General features: G+C 41.4%; 1 protein-coding gene across 1 annotated transcript; it reads left to right on the forward strand.

Moving 5' to 3' along the window:
• The first annotated feature begins 3,978 nt into the window (after positions 1 to 3,978).
• Positions 3,979 to 9,918, forward strand: hspb1 (heat shock protein, alpha-crystallin-related, 1). Its single transcript, XM_055657867.1, has 3 exons — positions 3,979 to 4,422; positions 6,467 to 6,530; positions 9,163 to 9,918. Exons 1-3 carry the CDS (start codon positions 4,041 to 4,043, stop codon positions 9,350 to 9,352), a joined length of 636 nt encoding a protein of 211 aa, XP_055513842.1. The 5' UTR covers positions 3,979 to 4,040; the 3' UTR covers positions 9,353 to 9,918.
• Positions 9,919 to 23,308: the final 13,390 nt, after the last annotated feature.

Here is a 23,308-nt window from a genome sequence, read left to right on the forward strand (position 1 = left end):
TTTAAAAGTCAGCTCCCAGTATATACGGCACCAAGGGCTCCTGGTAAAACTGAAATCAATGACCATGAAGGATAAAACGTTCCAATGAGGGAAAGTTGAACGTGGCACAAAAAGTAGTTGTGCTTGGTGGAAGTCAATTGTTGCAGCCCCAGAACATCCCTGCAAATGCTCCTGGCACAATGACCTAAACCCAACCAGCTTCAGCTGCTTCATTAGTGACCTTCTGGCCATTGCAAGGTTAGAGTTGGAGAAATCTAAAGGTCCATGTTGAACTCCATTCATGACTCCTCAGAAAATAATTTACTCAATGTGCACATGCAGTAAGACCTAGACAAACTAGGGCATGTGTGGGTAAGTGGTATGTATTTTTATGCCATCAGTAGCAGACAACAACCATCACCAACAAGGTAGAATCCAACTGTTTATTCTTGAATGTTCAATGGCATTACCACCGCATGGTCTTCCACCATCAATATACAGGGGTCATTATTGATCACCTAGTCAGCTGGACCTCCCACACATAGAAGCAGATCAGGATCTTGATAATCTGCAGTGAATAACTGAACTCCTGACTCCACAAAGCATTAACTATGAACCACAGATCAGGAGTGTGATGGAATATTCATCACTTACGTGGAAGTTGTGTTTTGTCTTCCTGAAAGTGTGAAATTCAACATTCAACATTCAGGATACGTGACAATATTCAAGACAAAGCAGCCTATATGATTGCTATCCCATCCATCATCCTGAAGTTTCATTACTGCTAACCTGCACCAGGATATCACGTGTCCATTTGCAAACTTTGCTGCAGTTATCCAGATAAGATAATTTAACAATATCTTTTAAAAACATCACCTTTACCATCAAGAAGGACACAAGAAATATTATCTTCTGCAGATTTCCAACAAGGCACACAGCATCCTGCTTTGGAATATATTTTGCTCTGCTTTCATTGTCATCCGAGTCCACATCCTGGAAGTTACTTTCCAATAATTGTGTTAGCACCATCAACCTGATGTTACGATGTTTTAAAAATCCGTCCCTTCAACACCGCTGCTCAACTAGCAAGTGATGAAAGCATTCTGAAAAATGAATAAAAATAGAAATCTTTCTAACAAATCTTTGAGAAGGAATGGAAACGTGGGGCGAGGAAATGCATCCTTCATTAAACATTCTATCATTCAAAAAACAGTGTTATGTTTAGCTCTTCCTGTCTCTGTTGAGATTTCTGTTCTGACGGAGTTTACAAAAGTTCCAACATCAGTTGTGACAACTGCCTTTTTATATGATCGGTTAATTGGCAACTGTAAATTACCCTTTGTATAGATTAAAACTAAAACCAAAATAGAATCAAAGGAGAATTGATAGGCATGGTGAGAGAATAAATTGCAGTGAGACAGGTAAACAGGAAAGAAATGGGACAGGAAAGGACTCCTGGCAACTGGCGTGGACCTGAAAGGTTGAATGCTTTGTTTCTGTGTTGACATAAGTATGAGATGATACCCTATGTTCAGGATATAATTATTTTAAAATATTGATAGCATATACTGCTCAAAGATGATAAGCAAACATCATGTCAGGAATCTAAAAAGGGTCCTGAGTCAAAACAAAATGTACTCTATCCATGTTCTCCAGAGATGTACCTGACCCGTTGACTTACTCCAGCACTTTGTATATATTTTTTAATGACTCAGCATCTGCAGTTCCTTGTTTCTAGAGGTAGAAGTTAGGACTCCACAAAGCTGCTCCACCATTCAAATTCACTCGCAGTTCTCTACCTCGATCCACTGATTTCTCAACCTTCACCATTCTTGATTTCTTTAGTGACCAAAAGCTTATGAATTTCAGCCTCGAATATTTTCATGACTGAGCATCCAAAACCCTCCGAAGTACAGAATTCATACATTTTCAATCTTCAGCAAAAAAGCCATTTCTCAATTTACTCAAGTGGGCAATCGCTTATGCTGAAGCTATCCTCCCCAGCTCAAATTCTATTGTTTTGGAACTGTATAAAACACTAGTTAGAGCACAATGGTCATTTCTGGGCACAACACTGTGGGAAGTATGAGGCAGTATTGGCAAGAGTGCAAAGGAGATTTACGATGCTGCTGATGGGTTGGAGAATTATTGTCATGAGGAGAAACCAATTAGGTGGGAGTTATTTTCTATGGAACAGAGAGGAAATTAGTGTTCATTGGAAAGCAATGTTAAAGAAATAGATGGGATTGAAGGGTAATATATCCCCAAAGCCTGATAATCTGCATCTCACAATACATAAGGTCTCAAAGTAGTGGATGCATTGGTCATTATTTTCCAACAATTCCTAGATTCCGGGTTAGTTCCATTCATGTAACTCCATTGTTTAAAATGGAAATTAGTGTCTGATTAGTCTGAAATTAGTTGTGATAAAAGCAAAGAGTCCATTGTAACATAGAATTTGTTAAGCAAAAAAATGACAAGTCAGCATGATTTTGCGAAAGAGACATCACATTGGACAGACAAAGTTTCGGGTACGGACCCGTCTTCAGACTCTGGAGGAGAACGTTTTCAAAGTGGGCATTCTTTCAGGAGACATATAGGAAGGAACTGCAGATGCTGGTTTATACTGAAGATAGACACAAAATGCTGGAGTAACTCAGCTGGTCAGGCAGCATCCCTGGAGAAAAGGAATAGGCGACGTTTCAGGTCGGAATCCTTCTTCAGAGGAGATTGTGAAGTGAAGCAGTAACATGAGGCAACACGTGCTTGAATCCTGAGCAAAAAAGAAAACTGCTGGAGGAATTCAACAGGTCAGGCAGCAGCTAGTGGAGGAAACTGGGCAGAGAATGTTTCCGCACAACCCACTGTTGCTCCAGCAGTTTGTTTTGTTTTAATTTGAATAATCAGCCATGGTCACATTGAATAGAGGTAGATTTGAAGTTCAGAATGGCCTCCTCCTACATCGGTTTTCCATATTTCGATGTGAAGTCACACAGCATCCTAACATGGAAACTTATTGAGTGTCCTTCATCATTGCTTGGTCTAAATTCTGAGACTCCCTAGTTAGTGGCACCCTGGGGGTGTCCTGTCACTGCTTTCCAAATGCCCTGCTATAACATCTTTGACAATCGACTCAAGCATCTTCCCCACTACCGATGTAAGGCTAACTAGTTTATAATTCCCTGTTTTCTCTCTCCCTCCCTTCTTTAAAAAGTGGGGTTACATTGGCTATCCTCCAGTCCACAGGAATTGATCCAGTCGAGAGAACATTGGAAAATGATTACCAATGCATCCATGATACTCCAGGTGTGGTCTCACTAGGGCCCTGTACAACGGCAGAAGGATCTCTTTGCTCCTATACTCAACTCCTCTTGTTATGAAGGCCAACATGCCATTCGCTTTCTTCACTGCCTGCTGCACCTGCATGCTTACTTTTATTGACTGATGAACAAGGACCTCCAAATACTGTTGTACTTAGCCTTTTCCCAACTTGACACCATTTAGATAATAATCTGCCTTCCTGTTTTTGCTACCAAAGTGGATAACCTCACATTTATCCACATTAAACTGCCCTCTCCTGTCGAATTCTAAATTTCTCCCGGTCCTCTGGTTTGCTGTTTCCTCTGGCCAATTTATATGCCTTTTCCTTGGATTTAACACTGGGACATGTTGGCTGGTGTGGGCAATTTGACCGAAGGTCCTGTTTCCACACTGTATCACTCTATGACTATGCCTCTAATTTGGTTTAAAACCGAAACGTCACCCATTCCTTCTCTCTAGTGGTGCTGCCTGTCCCACTGAGTTACTCCAGCATTTTGTGTCCACCCTTGTTTATCGGTCCCCTCTCCTTTCCTACACAATTAAAGGGCACTAGAAGCTTCCCACTGTGAATGCTCTGGAAGCCGGTCGCATTCCACAACAATGACTGTTCCCCTATACTGGGGCACCTGTTCCATTTATAGAACAGGCAGCAGATATATAAGAGCCCAGTCCTGACCGCAGTCTGACCAGCTCCGAGCACGTCTCCCTGACCAGCTCTGCGCCCACCTCTAATTGCAGGCATGTCCGAGCGGCGGATTCCCTTCAGCTTCTTGCGCAGCCCCAGCTGGGACCCTTTCCGGGACTGGCACTACCCCAGCCGGCTTTTCGACCAGTCCTTCGGCATGCCGGCTTTGGGCTGCGACTGGGGCGCGGACTGGCAGGGCATGTGGCCGGGTTACATGCGTCCCTTCCCTGCAATTGGAGCCAGGGCCCCGGCGGCGGCGGAACCGGTGGCGCAGATCCCAGCGCCCACCGCTGTTGCTGCTCTCAGTCGCCAGCAGAGCACCGGCATCTCGGAAATCAAGGTCACCTCGGACAAGTGGAGGGTCAACTTGGATGTCAACCAATTCGCCCCCGAGGAGATTACCGTCAAAACCAAGGATGGATATGTGGAGATTAACGGTAGGCAATTGACACTAACAGCGGGCAACCTCAACCCCAACTAACTATTGTGTGGGAAGGAACTGCAGATGCTGGTTTACACCGAAGTTAGACCCAAAATGCTGGAGTAAGAGATGCTGCCTGTCGCGCTGAGTTACACCAGCATTCTGTGTCTATCTCCCATCTAATTCTTCCCCGGGGTGACCATTTGGGTGTTACTTACTCCGCCTGCATTGATGTCCATGCATGATCTTGCTGGAGCTCAACTGAGTCCATGCCTCATTCATTGGTCCAAATGGGGGTGCATTATTACTAGGGTCTTTCCAAATTGAGTCACGGTCTCCGATGCATCGCTCCCGCTCCATAACAAACTTCCCACCGAGCTCGGTAGCCTCGTCCGCACCACGGCCCCTTACTGTATGTCATTGGGCAACACACCGCTACCACACATGTTTTAAAGTTAAGGGCGAAGCTAGTTTAGTACGTATTCTTAGTACGTATTCTAAGCGCGAAATGGTATGAACATAACTTAAATTAAACCCCCACCCTATTCTTTAACAGCAATTGGCAGAAATATTCAAAAAATAACTAAAGCGTAATAGTTCAAAATTTAAAAAAGCTAAAATGGCTACCTGTGCCTGTTGAGGGGTTCACCTCTGCGTTGTGTTCATCTCTCGCAAATCAGTAACATTGTGATCTGGGTAACTTGACTCCCCATCTGATCCAAAACATCTGGAACAAAACAATTGGACAAATTTACACAATTTTAAAAATCACAATGATATTAAAAATCTATGCACTAGGAATAGTCAATTCCCTGATGCATTATCTTAGCTATGTTGGGGTGAGTGGTGCTGACCAAAAACCAACGCTAGGAAGGAATGTATTGTGGAATGGAATGTGATGAATGAATTAATACTTTATTGTCACATGTGACAAGTCACAGTGAAATTCTTCAAGATATGGAGAAATATCCAAGGTATGCAAATAGTCACCACATAGACAATATAGAGATTCCCATTCTGCAGTAAAGCTGGCAGTAGGTCTAAAACACGACAATGCACGGGCTCACATTGTACAGTGTAGACTATGGGAGTGGGAGATCTTTGTCCTGTAGAGTAGACTATGGGGTTGGAACAGTTCCCAACATGGACACAGTAGGTTTGGAATAGTGCTCACCCTGGGAACAGTAGGATTTGAACATCACTGCCTAAAGCACCAAGTCTACTCTACACAACATAGGATTGACACAATGCCTATCATGAGATTATAACATCAGCCCTGTGTCCTCCTGAAACATCCCAGCCCTTGGTATTATTGGAGGAGGGGGGGAGGGGGGGGGGGTGGAAGCATACTCAATAGTGGCATTGAAGAGACTTTTAGACATACACATGGATATGCAGGGAATGGATCACATGCAGACAGAGGAGATGAGTTTAACTGGCCATCATGTTCGGTATACAATAGGTGTGAGCCGAACGCCCTTTTAGCTGTAGTGCTCTTCACTATATTTCGGAATAACTTGTTTTAAACAGTCTGTTTATTTTCAAGTGTCCAATTTTCAGCTAATACTGGGAAGTATTCTCTTGCAATAAATGAATATGCCCACAGAAAACATATTTAGCACTACCTGTGAATTATGGCGATTTACCATGTCTGATCTTGTAGAACAAAGACACTGCATGGACCAGCAGGGAAACGTATTGACACAAAGTTTAATGAATAAGCTGCCTGAAGAGGTTGTAGAGGCAGGTATAATCATGATATTTGAAAGGCACTGGAATGACTACAAGAATAGGAAGGGTTTGGTGGAATATGGCCCAGGAGCAGGCATTTTGGGCTAGCACAGTTAGGCAACTTGGTCGCTATGGATGAGTTAGGCTGCAGGTAGTCACAAAATGCTGGAGTAACTCAGCTGGACAGGCAGCATCTCTGGAGCGAATGAATGGGTGACGTTTCGGAACAAGACCCTTCTATACACCATCCATGCTGTATAGCCCTATGACTATGGTCTTTATAAAAAAATGTTAACAGCTAAAATTAGTTCAATAATTCTCCTTTGCAGGTAAACATGAGGAGAGACAAGATGAACATGGCTTCATTTCAAGATGTTTTACTCGAAAATATCTGTGAGTGAATTATTTTATAAATCATATTACAAGCATTTATCAAATTACGTGGCTGCTTTTGCCTGACTTAAAGGGTGCATGGGGAGGTGAACCAGTAGGTGTGCTTCAAAAGTGATACTCACCCTGCTCTCCCATAGGCTCGAGCCACCCACACTGCTCCCTGGAACTAACCATCATTCCCCCACATGCCCTCACATTCCCAGCACCTGCCAAGGCTGCCATGCATCAACCCGTCAACTCACTTACTACCGAATGCCTGCCTGCTCACCTGACCACCATCTCATCATTAAACCACGCTCACCGTCTCCTCAATCAATGACCACACTGACCCCTAATCCTGGCTGTAGATTTGATACCACCTCTTCCACACCACTATTGTCCCCCAACTCCTTTCCCCAGGTACTGAAGCTGACCATAGCTCTGACATGTCTCACCCTGTTGATTGGACCCACAGTCAAACCAACTCCTCCTAAACAATAGACTCTTTAAAATAGTCTTCTTCCTGTCACCCCCAACTCCTTAATCACCAGAGTACTTTAGTACAGATATATATTAAAATCATAAATTCATCTCTGAGTGTGACTTTTCAGCCATCGTGCTTGTATTACAAGCTAATACCTTAGGTCTGCAGCAAAGGCAATATTAACAATTGGTAATTACAACATTACATTCATCCTGAAAATATGAAACCAACTATCAATAACAGTTTATGCAATAGACCAGGTTCACCACAGATCTCTACATTCCAGTGTATCTTACAGCTTTATCAAAAATAACTTTGCAGGCCATATTTTACATTTCATTTGCAATATAGTAAGATACAGAATCAAGATAAGGTATGACCTTAAACATATCTAGCACCTTGACCATGAAAAATCGTGTGGGTATAAATTTGCACATCCATGCAATATTTACATTCACTTCCGATTTTAAAGCGCAGATGTTCCTGCAAAATGGATTGCCTTCCAATCCCTGCCATAAAGTAGAATCTGTGGCTGCATTTCCATCGAATAAACACCCATCGAACAATTTCTAACTAAGCCCTACTTAATTTTTGAGTGGTCCAATGTGTAAGTGTCTTTATTAAATCTGGGAGAGAATGATCTCAATACTGGTCTTTGGAGGCACAAGCTGTTCCCAAAACCGCCATTGAAAATAAAAGTCCCCTGTTGCTTTTTGTGGAAGGCCAAAAGCTCCACTGAATCCAGCGAATGAATTGTTGATTTTTGCTTTACCTATTCACTTGTACCCCAATTCCATTTTAAGCTCTCTATCTATTTCTTCTTAATACTCTCCCATCTACATTGGTTTTGCAGATCATTTCAACCAACTTTTTGCCGTTGTATACATGAGATAGGGCTGTGGGAAACTATTTGCCGTTGTATACATGAGATAAAGCTGTGGGAAACAATTTCCCCACACTTTATGTACAGCTATTTAAAACTTGACAGTTGACAAGCTGGCAGAAACATTATCTTCATTATCGCGAACTTGCCTTCTCCCCATAATCCCCCGACTCCGCTATCTTTAAGAGCTCTATCTAGATCTCTCTTGAAAGTATCCCGAGAACCGACCTCCACCGCCCTCTGAGGCAGAGAATTCCACAGACTCAGAACTCTCTGTGAGAAAAAGTGTTTCCTCGTCTCCGTTCTAAATGGCTTGCCCCTTATTCTTAATCTGTGGCCCCTGATTCTGGATTTCCCCCAACATCGGGAACATGTTTCCTACCTCTAACATTTAATAATCTTATATGATTCACTAATATCCCCTCTCAACCTTCTAAGTTCCAGAGTGTACAAGCCCAGCCGCTCCATTCTCTCACCATATGACAGTCCCGCCATCCCGGGAATTAACCTTGTAAACCTACGCTGCACTCTCTCAATAGCAAGAATGTCCTTCCTCAAATTAGAGGGCCAAAACTGCACACAATACTCCAGGTGTGGTCTCACTAGGGCCCTATACAACTGCAGAAGGACCTCTTTGCTCCTATACTCAACTCCTCTTGTTCTAAAGGCCAACATGCCATTCGCTTTCTTCACTGCCTGCTGTACCTGCATGCTTACTTTCATTGACTGATGAACAAGGACCCCCAGATCCCATTGTACTTCCACTTTTCCCAACTTGACGCCATTTACATAGTAATCTGCCTCCCTGTTTTTGCCACCAAAGTGGATAACCTCACATTTATCCACATTAAACCGCATCTGCCCACTCACCCAACCTGTCCAAGTCGCCCTGCATTCTCATAGCATCCTCCTCACAGTTCACACTGCCACCCAGCTTTATGTCATCTCCAAATGTGTTAATGTTACACTGAATCCCTTCATCTAAAGAGAAATTTCACCAGAAATTCCCTCTTGGCTCAAAAGAGTAATGATTTATATTTAATGTTAAATTGTCTGGTCTAATCCATGACCATCAGAATTAGTGTCTGCACAGAATATTGGCCATTAGGAGAAGTAGAACATTTGTCTCAAAAGTGTAATTATTAAAGTGATTGATTCTTCGATGAAAATCTAATTTTAAGGCCTTGTTGTCTGTCACTCAAGTCTAGGTTGCGAGCATTTAGGTCTAGGTTGTGATGCATTTAATAATATTGTTCAGTCTAACCTTTTCTTCCCTTCCATTTCAGCCTCCCTCAAGGCATCGACCCTGGTATAGTTTCTTCAGCACTGTCACCCACTGGTGTGCTAACGGTCGAAGCATCAATGGTCAAACCAGCTCTGCAGTCTTCTGAGGTCACCATCCCTATTACCTATGAGACTAAAGCTGAGATTGGAGTGCAGGATTCAAAGAAGACAAATGAAGCAACGAAGAAGTGACTGCCGTAGCAAAGAAGAGTGTACCCATCTCAAATAGCAGGCAATGCACCAAGACAGCACATAATACCCAGAACTGCACTGATAGACTGACCTGATCCAAAGTAGCTAACACAATACTGTACTGAGAAAGCTATTGCAGGATCACAATAGTCAACCATTGCCACCAGCTAACACCAATGCAATTAATTGGGTGTGAGCTAATCATACTTATTGCCTCAATAGTTTGTAGTCAGATTATTAAATATTTTCTGTTTATATTCTAGACTTTGGCAAAAATAATTTGAACTTTTCAAAAGTTAAAATCATAAATCATTAAATGATTACAGCGTACAATGAGACCATCATATTCTTTCAAGTGCCTTAGAATCACGGAATGACTTTGTACCACAATTACAGGCAGTGGTTCTAGTTCATGTCCACTTTGCATATTTCTCATAACCCTTCTGTATCTTTTGCTTTGACACAACCATATAAATGTGTTACCAAATTATTTGTTGGATCAATATTAAACTTTATTAATAAAATGAATGGTGAGCAAAAAAATAAATGTTATCATATTAATACAATATTTTGTGTGTCTTAATGTTTTCATCTGCTACCCTTCCCTCTAAGTGTTCTGAAGGAAAAGCTATTAAGAAGACACTAAGCTGGTATTCAGAAACCAAATTAACTTTGGACAATTTTCAGATTTTGGTTTCCCGTTTTCAAGTGATCCCTTTCAACACACTACTTAAAATAGTTCCAGAGTACAGCCAGTGTTATCATCAGAACTTGCATGAATCCAACATTTCTACTATTCAAAACATTTCCATCATCAGCATTCCGAAGATAGACACAAAAAGCTGGAGTAACTCAGTGACACAGGCAGCATCTCTGGAGAGAAGGAATGGGTGATATTTCGGAATCAGCATTCTGAACATCACCGTCATTTCTATAATTGCTGCTATCTGCATTGTCAGATGAGTTTGAAGGAGAAGATGCTGCTGGCTAACAGCTGCATCAAAACTGGCAACCTGTGGACTGAGAGGATTGCAGTCAGATTAGTAGGAAAGCAGAATTCATACATTGCTCTCCGGAGAGTGAGATTGTGTACTGCTTCCACTGATGGTTTAGAATCACACCACAGGATGGCACAATAGGAAATCCTACATTTACCGTACAGCTCCAGCAAGTTGGGTTTTATACATAATGCCTGTGTGAAGTTTGCATGTTCTGTCTGTAACCAAGTGGTTATGGTCCAGTTTGCTCTCATTACCCAAAGATACGCTGACATATAAGTTAACTGTAAATTATAAAATGTCACTGTAAATTGTCCCTAATGTGCAGATAACAAAATCTTAGAGTTATACAGCACGGAAATAGGCTTTTCAGCCAGACTTGTCCATGCCGACAAGATGTCTATCTATCCTAATCTAATTTACCTGTATTTGGCCTAAATCCCTCTAATCCTTTCATATTTGTGTACCTTCCAAGTGCATGTAATTGTCTCCACCAATCCCCTTGGCAGCTCATTCCATGTACTCATCACATTGTGTGAAAAGTTTGTCCCTCAGATTCCCCTTAAATATTTCCCCTCACTATGTCTTCCAGTTTTAGACTCCTCTACCCTTGAAAAAAGTGTGTGATTATCTACCCAATCTATGCCCCCTATGATTTTGGAAACCACCATAAATTCACCCCTCAGTCTGTGTTCCACTAACAATCCCTGTCTCATCCCAACAATGTGTCTGAAGAAGGGTCTCGATCCAAAACATCTCCTATTCTTTTTCTCCAGAGATGCTGTCTGATCCGCTGAGTTACTATGGCTTTTTGTATCTATCCCCAGTCATATTCAATCTCTCCTTGTAACTAAAGCCAACCATTCCAGGCCACATCCTGGTGAATATCTTCTATACACTTTCTAATGCTAATCATATCCTTCTAATACTGTGGTAACCAGGACTGCACACAATATCCTAAGTGGCCTAACCAATCTTTTGTAAAGTTGCAACATGATGCCCCAAATTTTATACTCAATACACTTGTATATAAAGACAAGTAAACTAAATGCCTTCTTCACTCCCCTATCTACCTGTGTATCTTGTCACCATTTTCTGTGAGTGTTAGAATCTGGGGGAAATTGATGGCAATGCAGTGAGAACAAAAACAAATGGGATTAATATATAATCAATGTAAAATGGATGATTTATGCATGTTTCCATGTTGTGTAATTCCATGTTGCACTGGTGCAGTCTACGTACTAGTGCTGATGAGCACTGAGACGCATGGAGCATTGCACGCTCTGTAAGAAAGCTTGGATGAATCTTCTGAGTGTGTGATGGAGTCCATTTCCAACCTGGCCTGTGACGTCGAAAGCCAGCTTCACACCAACATTGATGCATGTCTGAAGGCTGAGGTCACACTGCCATTGCAGCACAGACAAGATGCTGCAGTAAGAGATCTCTCTGTTATCATGGATTCCAGTCCCTGAAGGGGAGTGGAAGGCTCACGCCACTGTAATAGATTAGTAAGATTTTCTGGCAGCAGGTTCTGTGGACCTTGACTTTGTTCGTATCGCTTGGGATACCAGCCACACTCCTTTGCCGGTCCCCACACTATTGTTCTCATGGCAGTAAGACTCTCATCAATTGTTACCCTTACCTTTATCCCATGCATCAATTTAAAATCAAACTTGCCTTCTTCCGTCGAATACCATTGACATATGTGGTACTTTAACATGAGGGGCGCAAGAAAAATAGGAAATGTTGATATTATTAGATGAAGTAAGGTTTGAGACTTGAATGTTCTGCACATACCAGCACATAGTGGCAAATTGAAGTGAGTATCATTGAAAGATCTATTCCCTGCACAGATTACATGTAATTCTATGTAAAATATCAACCAAGTAAACAAAGACTAAAATGTAAAAAATGACTCCACAGGGTTAAATTTTTTCCAGAATCAGTTTGTTCCTGGAAAACATCGAACTAGGGGCAGTCGGTGTAAGATCTAGTTGCCATGGTGACAGATGTGGTCAGAGCACGGCAGCCAATCAGGTTTCCTTCAACTTTCTCATTATCCATTCAGGAGCATCATATGATTAAAGAAAAAGTCGACCTAAAAGCCAAGTCCTTGAAAACAACTGGTTAGTGCAGGTGTTGAAAGCCTTTGTGCTGACAGCTGCATTGACGTACTAGTGCTCCATTCCCAACTGCTGCTATTGTTTGTGCCGACAGCACAATGCTGAAAGTCCTTGTGGAATCTGCTAAGGTGAGACTCACGATTCTGTCCTGAAAGCACAGCCAGTGATATTCACCTGGCAAATGAGACAGGACGTGCAGCTGTCAAGACACTGCCCCTTTCACCAGGCGTCACTCGTGAAAACTGTTTAATTGCTTTAATGGAGGAATCGATTTGAGAAGTACATTGTGTACACACAATATTCCTCCCTCTGAGAAATTAAGCTTGTGTCGCAAATAATTGAATGATGCTTGCCGTTCGTGTTCAAGATTGTGGTGAGAATTTAGGAAATGGCGAATGCCTCAACTCAACTAAAAACCTACACAGCTACCAGGTGTAAAATTACATAGTCTCCAACTGGTTGTGCTTTTACATATGTTTTTATCCCCCAACTAGCAATATCACTCATACCTTTACACAAATACACTCAGACAGGCACACACACATACACATACACGGTTATAGACACATTTAAAAACTATGAAAAGGTTCAAATTTACACATATAAATGTATGCATTTATAACAGATGAAACACACAATGAACAAGCAGGTATATCCAAAACTCAGGCATGGATGCAAATAATCATTTGTATACATATAAAACATATATATGGCCAACACACTATCTTTTGCCTTTGTATAGAATATACAAAGCAATGTGCAACACTGGAATAAGCCCTTTCGCCCAAATTTTCTGCAAGGAAGAAGATACTAATTCATTCTGCCTCCACATGGTCCATATTTCTGCATTCCCTGCATATTCATGTGCCTATCGAAAAGCCTCATATCTGCTTCCGCCTGACAACTTCTTTCAAGCACCCACCACTCTGTATAAAAAAACTTGCCCCACTCATCTCTTTTAAACTTTTTCACTTCTTCTTCTTTCGTGTCCATCTTCCAGGTTTCAAATGTTGATATCGCTGTCATCGTCCGACCTGAAAAGGAACCAAGCTTCCGGCGACAATCAGTGGGAGCCATCGCACGTTGCAATAGATGATGGTGGTAGCAGAATTATCTCAGGGTAATTACCAGCCTGAGCGGGGTCCCTCGCCGGGGATCCCTGGAGGGGAGCTCTGACCGCCGGCCCTGCGGTCTGCGATGCTTCTGGCAGCGGCGTGGCAGGGACTTTAAATCTTCGACCGCCGGCCTTCGACTGCCGACCAACTTGAAGCCGCGGCTTCCGGTGGGGAGGCACCGATTCAGAACTTACCTGGACCTTACCTTGTCTGATCATCTGGACGCCCGCAGCGACGACTGCGGAGGGTTGAGGTCCCGACCACGGGGGAAATGGAGGAGGACTGGCCAAATTTTGTGCCTTCCACCACAGTGATGAATGCTGTGGTGGATGTTTGTGTTAAATTTTTATTGTGTTTTTGTGTGGTTTTTTTTTATTGTTCCGCTGCTGGCAAATTCATTTCACTTGCACTTTATGTGCAAGTGGCGAATAAAACTGATTGATTGATTGATTGATTGATTGATTGATTGATGATACTTCCAGTTTCCAGCCCCGTGACGTGGACGCTTCTGCTATGGGGCCAACTTTTTCACTCACTTTAAAGCAATGCCCCATCGTCTATGACATTTCCATCTTGAGGAAAAAAGATTCTGACTGTCTACCCTATCTATGCCTATCTCATAATTTTATAAACATCTAATTTCTCCCCTTAACCTGTGGCAATCCAAGTTGGTCCAACCTCACCTTATAGCTAACACCTTCTAATCATCCAGGTAAATCTCTTCTACACCCAAAGCCTCCACATTCTTCCTGTAATGGGGTGACCAGAACTGCATACAATACTTTAAATGTGTTCATAAGTTTCATAAAGTTGCAACATGACTCCCTCATTCTTGCACTCAGTGCCCCAAATAATGAAGGCAAGCATACCATATACCATCTTTCCACTTTATCTCCTTACGTTGCAACTTTCGGGGAGCTGTGGACTTGTACCCCGAGAAGTCTCTGTACATCAATGCTGTAAAAGGGCCTGCCATTAAATGTTCACTTTCCCCTTACATTTGGCCACTCAAAGTGCAACTCCTCACACTTGCCTAGATTAAATTCCATCTGCTATTTCCCTACCCATATTTGTAACTAATCTACATCTTGCTGCATTCTTTACTACCTATCTTTACTGTCTGCAACTTCACCAATTTTTTTTTGCATTGTCTGCAAACTTACTAACCAATCTATTACATCCACTGTCCTTCTCTCGTCAATCACCTTCATCATATTCTCAAAACACTCAATCAAGTTTGTGTCATGACTTGCCGCAGACAAATCCATGCCTACTGACCTTAATTTAGCCCATTTTTTCCAAACGTGAATAAATCCTATCCCTAAGTAATCTCTCGAATAGCTTCCTTACCAAAGACGTGAAGCCTATAATGGCCTATACTTTCCTGGATGATCGATTTTTCTATTCTTAATCAAGGGAATAACTTTGGACACTCTCCAAAACTCTAGGTCACTTGCAGGAGTGATGATTTCCATTCTACCGCCCACAGAATCGCTACAACATGACCACAAACTAAATATCCATTCCATCTAAACCATCCTTTCTCCACTCTTATTTTTTATATTCAAGTCGATTCACATTTATTTATATAGCACATTTAAAAAACAACTCTCGTTGGCCAATGTGCTTAACATTTGTTATAAGAATAGCACAACAAAAACAGACTACATACATATATACATGTAGCCCTCACTCAGAGGATGTCAGGAAAGGCTTGGGAGTATAGATAAGTCTTTAGTCGTGACTTAAAAGAGTCGATGGAGGGGGCAGTTCTGATGGGCAAGGGGATGCTGTTCCAGAGTCTAGGGGCTGCAACCGCAAAGGCGCGGTCGCCCCTGAGCTTATGCCTAGACCGAGGGATATTCAGCAGCTCCAAGTCGGCCGATCTGAGGGGCCTGGAGGTGGAGTGGTGGGTGAGAAGACTTTTTATGTAGGTGGGGGCAAGCCCATTGAGGGCTTTGTAGACATGGAGGAGGATCTTGAAATTTATACGGAACCTCACAGGGAGCCAGTGGAGAGAGGCCAGGATCGGGGTGATGTGGTCCCTTTTTCGGGTGCCCGTCAGGAGTCTCGCTGCGGCGTTTTGGACCAGTTGCAGGCGGGACATGGAAAATTGGCTGATGCCAGTGTAAAGGGAGTTGCAGTAATCTAGGCGGGAGGAGATGAATGTGTGGATGATCTTTTCCAGGTCATCAAACTGGAGGAATTGTTTTATTTTAGCTATCGTCCGAAGCTGAAAGAAGCTAGCTTTTACCACGGCATTGACTTGTTTGTCAAATTTCAGTGCTGAGTCAAATATCACGCCAATTCAAAATCTAATTTTCCAAATCCGCATTCCTGACATTTCGAAACGTGTATTTCTAAATTTTCATATTGAGAAAAGATAGCTTGCGAATGGGCTTCTCAGTTTTTCTTCCATTTGAATAATGGGAAGAATTCAAGTTCTTCAATTCCCTTTTGGTGTTACTGATACTCATCAGCAGAGACTCCGGGAGCTATTGTTATTCTGTTGCATTCGCTCTCAAGTTACAATTTTTTAGAAATGGTGAATAATATTCCCTTGATGATTGAATTGTTTCAGTGTTCTGATATTTTACTATCGTGCTGATTTGTTGTCCTTTGATGGTGGGCCAGTGGGAGTTTCATGTCCCTGAGTCAGAAGAGTGGAGGTTCAAGTCCAACTCAGAAAGAGCTCTCAGAGCTTTGTTCAAATTCTATCCTTTTATGCACCAAACTGGAACAAATAAGCTAATATACAGCAATTGTTTGTGGAGTGGGTGTCATAGCTGTTCACAGATTGGTTCTTACTGTATCAGCACAGTAATTGTACTTCAAATGTATTTAGCTCTAAAGTGCGTTGGGAAGTTCTGAGCTTGTGTTAAATTCTAAATGGAAGGGCAGGGTGGAGCCCCTGCTTCACCATGCAAAGACAGTTTACAATGATTTTATAATATAAAAATATTAAATTGTCACTAATATTCGAAAACTAATGCAAATTATCACTGAAACAATGACCATGTACTAAATGCATAACTAAACTGGTTTGAGATAAACAATGATAACCATCACTGCTGACTGTAACATAGTTGCATTGGTTGAAGATGTGTCACCACTTTTGCTGGGCTTATAAGCTTGTGCTCTCATCTGGGGTTACTGACTGTAACATTGCAGGAATTCCCATTCAGATAATGAACATGTGGAACCACTTGTTCTGGGGCTTATTCTGGGAGGGGTTGTCACTGAGCTGGGGGGTTACTTATAGAAGGAAATAATGCAAGATATTTCCCCAGCTATTATAATTAAGCGATGGAAAAGCTTCAAAGGATGACTGGGAAGTTTTTGATCTGGAGGGCCCAGCAATAGGCTGCAAAATCACAGCCCTGACCAGCTGGTTGAACACCACAGGTAAATCAATCAATCAATCTATCAATTAATCAAATACTTTATTGTCATTCAAAAATACACCAACAAATGCAAGTCTGAACGAAATGTTGTTGCATCTGGCTCACTGTGCAACATAAAATAACAAAAGGATAAATAAGATAAAAGATAAAATAGATATTAGTGGCAGCACATTATATGGAATTCAAGTGATGGCTCGGGGGAAGAAGCTGTTGCAAAACCTGGCTGTTCTGCTCCTTATACTGCGTTGCTGAAGTAGTTGCCAGGGAGGGAAGCATGAGCGAAGACAGATCTTCTTCCGTGGAGCCCCTGCCATCTCTGAAGGTCTGGACAAGTGCTTCGACCCGAGACTTCATCTATTCCTTTTCACCAGAGATGCTGCCTGACCCGCTGAGTTACTCCAGCACTTTTCGTCTATCTTCTGAGCTTTTCATTCATTGTGCAAAGTCTTGTGGCTGGCATTGGGGGAAATCGACAGAACGGGTAGAATAGCAGCTCCTTACTATATGTTCCGTGCATGGTGTGGAACATGACATTAAATATAATGCTAGTAAGAGTGCTGTTATGGTCTGTAGAACCAAATGCCTAAAATATCCTGTTTTCAAATTGTGTGACAACAATCTTAGTGTCTGTAATAAGATAAAATATCTAGAACATATTATTATAGAACAAATGACAGATGATGAGGATATTTATAGGCAACGACGCATGCTGTATGTACAGGCAAATATCCTCTTGTGTAAATTTGGTGTGTGTGCAGATGTGGTGAAGATGTCGCTATTTAGAGCATACTGCACACCCCTCTACACTGCGCACCTATGGTCGAACTATTTAAAGACAAGTATGCAGGGACTAAAGGTGGCATATAACGATGCCATGAGAACACTGCCAAGGCAACCTAGATGGTGTAGTGCCAGTAATATGTTTGTGGCTGCAGGAGTCAGTACTTTAGAAGCTATCCTAAGACACCACGTGTATAAATTCATTTGCAGGATAAATGACTCTAAAAATGTGCTTATTGTGGCCTTGACAAACATAAGGGTTAGCACTACACGCTACGAATCCCAGCTGTGGAGACACTGGTATCGTTGTCTCGTTGTAGGACATTGATCATCTTTTAATCTGGATTTTTAACTTAAGTATTGTGGATTTTTGTTAAATATAAATTATGATGTTTTTATGTGATATACCATGATTTTATATATATTTATAATATTTGATATGCAATGCATTTTTAATGTAATGTTGCCCCTTGTCTGGACCTTGAGTCCGTAATAATGTTTATTATTATTATTATTATTATTATTATTAATAGGATCAATGGGGTGGGCACAATCTTGCTCAGTTTTTCTTGTAGTTTCTAGACCAAAGCTTCTGATTGTTGAGGTCTGCCATTTACTGCAGCTGAGCAATGAGGGTATGTTTTCTCTGGTTTAACTGAAGTAAAGAACGAAAATCCATTTTTATTGCGCCTTTCAAAATCTCAATGTGAATTGTGGCCAATGAAGTAATTTTTGAAATGTGATATACATAGAAACATAGAAAATGGGTGCAGAAGGAGGCCATTCAACCCTTCGAGCCAACACCGCCATTCATTGTGATCATGGCTGATCATCCACAATTAGTAACCCATGCCTGCCTTCTCACCAAATCCCTTGATCCACTGGCCTCAATAGCCCTAGCTAACTCTCTGTTAAATTCATCCAGTGAATTGGCCTCCACTGCCTTCTGCCACAAATTCACAACGCTCTGGGTGAAAAATGGGAAAATGGCACCTCATTAGAGCACAACAAGATCAGTGCAGCAACATGCTTTGTGAGCTCGTTAACACTTCTTTTCTCTTGCCTTCATAAAAAATTAAGCCCTATATTATTTCCCAAACAGCTTTATCCAATTGTTTAAAAGAGGCCAGCACAGTGCAGTTGTCAATCATGATTATGGCTATAGCACAGATTTCTACCCACTCAGCAGCGGATTATGGCAATCACAGCCATCAGTGGCAGAGTGCTTTGTGCAGTACATCAAAAAGGCCAATTATGCAATTATGACAATAAAGGAATTCTTGTTGGAATTAGGAGTGAGCTCAAATTAAAATAAAATTAAGGAAAGAAGTAACAGCATCCACATAAACCTGATATAAGATGGTATTGTTCCATGTTATACCAGACTGTAAATATAAATTACTTCAACAAGTTCTTACAGGTCAGGCTTATTGAAGTGAAAAGACGTAGTGTTCACCACTAAATGAAGTAATTAGGCAGTACAATTATCTTGCACATCTCTGTATCTACTGTTGCAGTAAAATTGAACAGAACTGTGTCCAACCAATGTGTAGGAAGGAACTGCAGATGAAATCGAAGACAGACACAAAAAGCTGGAGTTACTCAGCGGGAGAGGCAGCAGATCTGGAGAGAAGGAAGTTTTGGGTCAAGATACCTTAGCAATATGCACCAGCTATGAGCTGTGCAACGTGCTTCCTCGTTTAAATCAAATTAAATTCCCCCAACTATCTTTACTTGTTCTGCCTCTTTTAATATTCTGAATTATACAAATTCATTTCTATCAATATTCCATATAATCAATTATCTTTTAAAGAGCCTGCCCCACTTAGGCGACTCTTTAGGCGACTGCTAGGGACTATTTTTAATGGAATTCACCTACGACACCTGGCGACAACCTTCAGCAAAAATTGTTGCCACTGCCGCCGAAAATGTTTCAACATGTTGAAAATGTTGTGGCCGTTGCCTGTAGTCACCCAAACTATCACCTAAGTGGGACAGTGCCATAACTGACATGTAAGTAATTTTGTTCAAGAAGGAACTGCAGACGCTGGAAGATTGAAGGTACACGAAAATGCTGGAGAAACTCAGCGGGTGCAGCAGCATCTATGGAGCGAAGGAAATCGGCGACGTTTCGGGCCGAAACCCTTCTTCAGACTGAGTAATTTATCGCACCAAATCAATTACATTTGTTCCTTTTTATTTTTTAAATATGATTTTTACTGCTCCCTATTACCCAAAATAAGGCTAATTTCACCCATCAACTATTTAGTGTACCTCGATATTGAAAATAAATCATTTCGCCCATCAAGCATACACAACAAGCATTTAGCAACATCATAGATGACAAACTATTGCCTGATGAATATTCTATAGATGTTGACTGCAACCACCTGTGATCTGTTACTGAGTTATAACTGTGCTCTAATAGCCTCACATACTTGTGGATATAGAAAGAATTCTGGATTTTTTTACATAAGTAGGCTCGTGGATTGACGATTAATCTGAAGTGCCTTAAATCCATGTCTCGGCCACTGTCAACATGGATGATTATGAACTACAAATAGCAAATAATTATTTCTATCTTGGAAGTGTCCTGCATTGCAGTGCTATCTTTGATGGTGACATTGATGCTTGCTTTCTGAAAGCAGAACCATTTTTGGCATTGGAAAAAATGACGAAGCTGACATCGACAAAATATCGCCTCCACTGCTTTATGGCACAATATTTGGAGTTTCTTTGTCTTACATTTCTGTTCTTAATGGCTTTCATCTGCACTGCCTTTATTAAAATAATACGTGTACCAGGACAGGATTCCATACCCCGCTGTTCTTGAGCTGTGCAGCATTCCAGATAGGCAGGTGCTCTCATTTCAGTATAGCCTCGCTGGACTGGTCATGTTGGATGTATGCAGAAGTCGTGCATTCCAAAGATTCTACAAAATGGTCAGCATGGTCAAAATGGCAACAGTCCAAGAGCTCTGAGAAAGAAGCACAAAGACATTGAACAAACTAATTATGTAGAGGAAGGAACTGACCCCCAGTCATCGTACTACTTTCACTGTCGTCCTGTTGAGTTTCATTGTCAGTATAACTCTTTAACTCCTAGCCCACAGTCAACAATGGACCATTGTGGACTCTACCTCCCCCTAATCATCGCTACTTTTTAACTTTGTTGCATATCTTTCATTAATTTGTTCTATAACTCTCTATATTACCGTCTATATCTTGCATTTCCCTTTCCCCTGATTCTCAGTCTGAAGAAGGGTTTCGACCCGAAACCCCACCTATTCCTTTTCTCCAAAGATGCTGCCCGACACGCTGAGTTACTCCAGTTTTTTGTGTCTGTCTTTGGTACAAACTAATTAGATGGTTTGTGGTGTTGGTGATAGGAAGTGGACAAACAGATGCTAGGTTACAGTTTATGAATAGGAATGGAACAGAGTGGGAATGATCAAAGAAGAGTGAACATGGGGCACCCACTGTCAACACAGAGCCAAACCATCAGTGTGATATGCGCGCCCCAACTTACAGATCACAGATCGGCTTCTTATCACACAAAATCTATTGTGTTGGCAGCTCAGTCCAGGATATAACGATGATAGAAATCCATTATATTTATACATAATCCACTGCCAGTTATTTATTATATTTTGTATAATTCACAATCAGCTGGTTTTCAGATTAACAGTTATCCATTCTACCTTCATATTCCACTGTCTGCTATCTATTACCTTTAATACCAGGATTATTATTCTTCATAATAAAAATACTGTCAGCATCCTACTGTCCTTTGTATAATGCACCATGTCATTGTTTATTAACCTTTACATTGTCCACCATTCAAACGTTTAATGCCCTTTATATAGCCCACTCTTCAATTATTTATAAACCTTTACAGGCCATCCTCAGGTAATGAACCAGTTCTGTTTTTACAGATGTCCATAAGTAGATTTTGTCCGTAAGTTAGAAATACACCAATATGATCACCATACCTCCACCTGAGCAATCAGTCCACTCATCGATCACCCAATTATCTCATAACCAGCCCCCACATCAGTATTTTAATCATGACAACAAAAGGACATGAGACTGAAAACAAAGAAAAGTGGAGAGAGAGGGAGAGAGAAAGGAAACTAGTTCAGCCAAACATAGGAACAAATGTATGTATCTATGTATGGGCTTTCAAAGTTAATAATGTTTTGCGTGGTTGATTGTATGTATGGGTTGTGTGTTCATAACCTGGGGGGTAGCCTGTATATAACCCACTTCTTGGGTGAAGCACTCTTTTCGGTTTGTGTTAGAGTGTCTTTGTGTTTTGCTGCCCCTCCACTCCTGACTAGCAATGTCCTCGTGACTTTAGACCAAACCATCACACAACCATCTCCCTGAATGACCGTATACACCAGCACTCTCTACCACCACCCATCATCTTTCTTGCCCTCCTGATCTTTTACTGAGCAATAATAGCACTCAACATCACCCAATCTTATAACCAGCACCCCACATCAATCTACACCCTTCCATCGACCTTTCTTGACTTACTTCTTTCTATCATGGCCATTTTCCTCCCCTTACTTGTAATCTTTTGATCAGTTAATGAATCCTCCAAAAGGCCTTTGTGTTGCTTTCAATATGTAAGGCACGACACACGACATTCCTGGTCTCCTACAGGATAGAATATCACTATGAGGGCTAGGGGATTTACTCAAAAATAGAGTGGGCCACTTGTGTAGCATTGCTTTAACATGCCTTGCAATTTCTAGCCTTTTGTGTAGCCCACTACCAGCTGTTTCCCATCCTTTATATAGCTGACTGCAATTGATTATCCTTTATATAACCCACTTAAACCCTGCAGAGATTCTACCTCGGTGATGCCAGAGTTTCGTTTTTGAAGTATGATTCATTACTGGGATGTGGGATGTCTGCAAAATGGGTATTTATTGTGAGACAGCAGTATTCTGCCTTCTACATCAACTGCAACAATTCCTCTTGGGAAGTAGCTCCCTTGAAGATGCTAGGCAGGAACTTCTGCAGTTTGATCCAGTGATCTGTGGAAGTCTTTCACTAAAATAACAAGCCAAAAACAGAGATAAAATTACCACAGTGAGCAACAGGCATTTACATTTATCGAACTGTGGACTTTGACTGAAGGCCCAGGGATAATTGATTGAATGGAAGCAGAATGTGGCACTGACAGTGAGAATAATTGTACAAGAATATTATGCATAATTACAGTATAATTATAATTAAATTTAAGTTGTTGTTACCTCTTGAGGTGCCTTTGTTCAAGATATCCACAACGTTCAGTACTTTTTAATCGTATTGTTTTTAAAATAGTAAAAATAGTAAAAATAATTTAATGCCTAAATTTACGGCAGAATGCTTTCTCACCTCTTTGAATCAGGCATTTCAAATATTACAGGTAAGTTTATTGCCCGTCTGAAACATGAGCTGTGCGGTCCAGATCAGACTGAATCCTCTGTCTGTTTTGTTAACTCAATGACCGAGCAATCTGGCAGGATTATAAGAGTCATTTC

The sequence above is a fragment of the Leucoraja erinacea genome, chromosome 28 (genome assembly GCF_028641065.1).
Source record: "Leucoraja erinacea ecotype New England chromosome 28, Leri_hhj_1, whole genome shotgun sequence".
NCBI classification, from domain to species: domain Eukaryota; kingdom Metazoa; phylum Chordata; class Chondrichthyes; order Rajiformes; family Rajidae; genus Leucoraja; species Leucoraja erinaceus.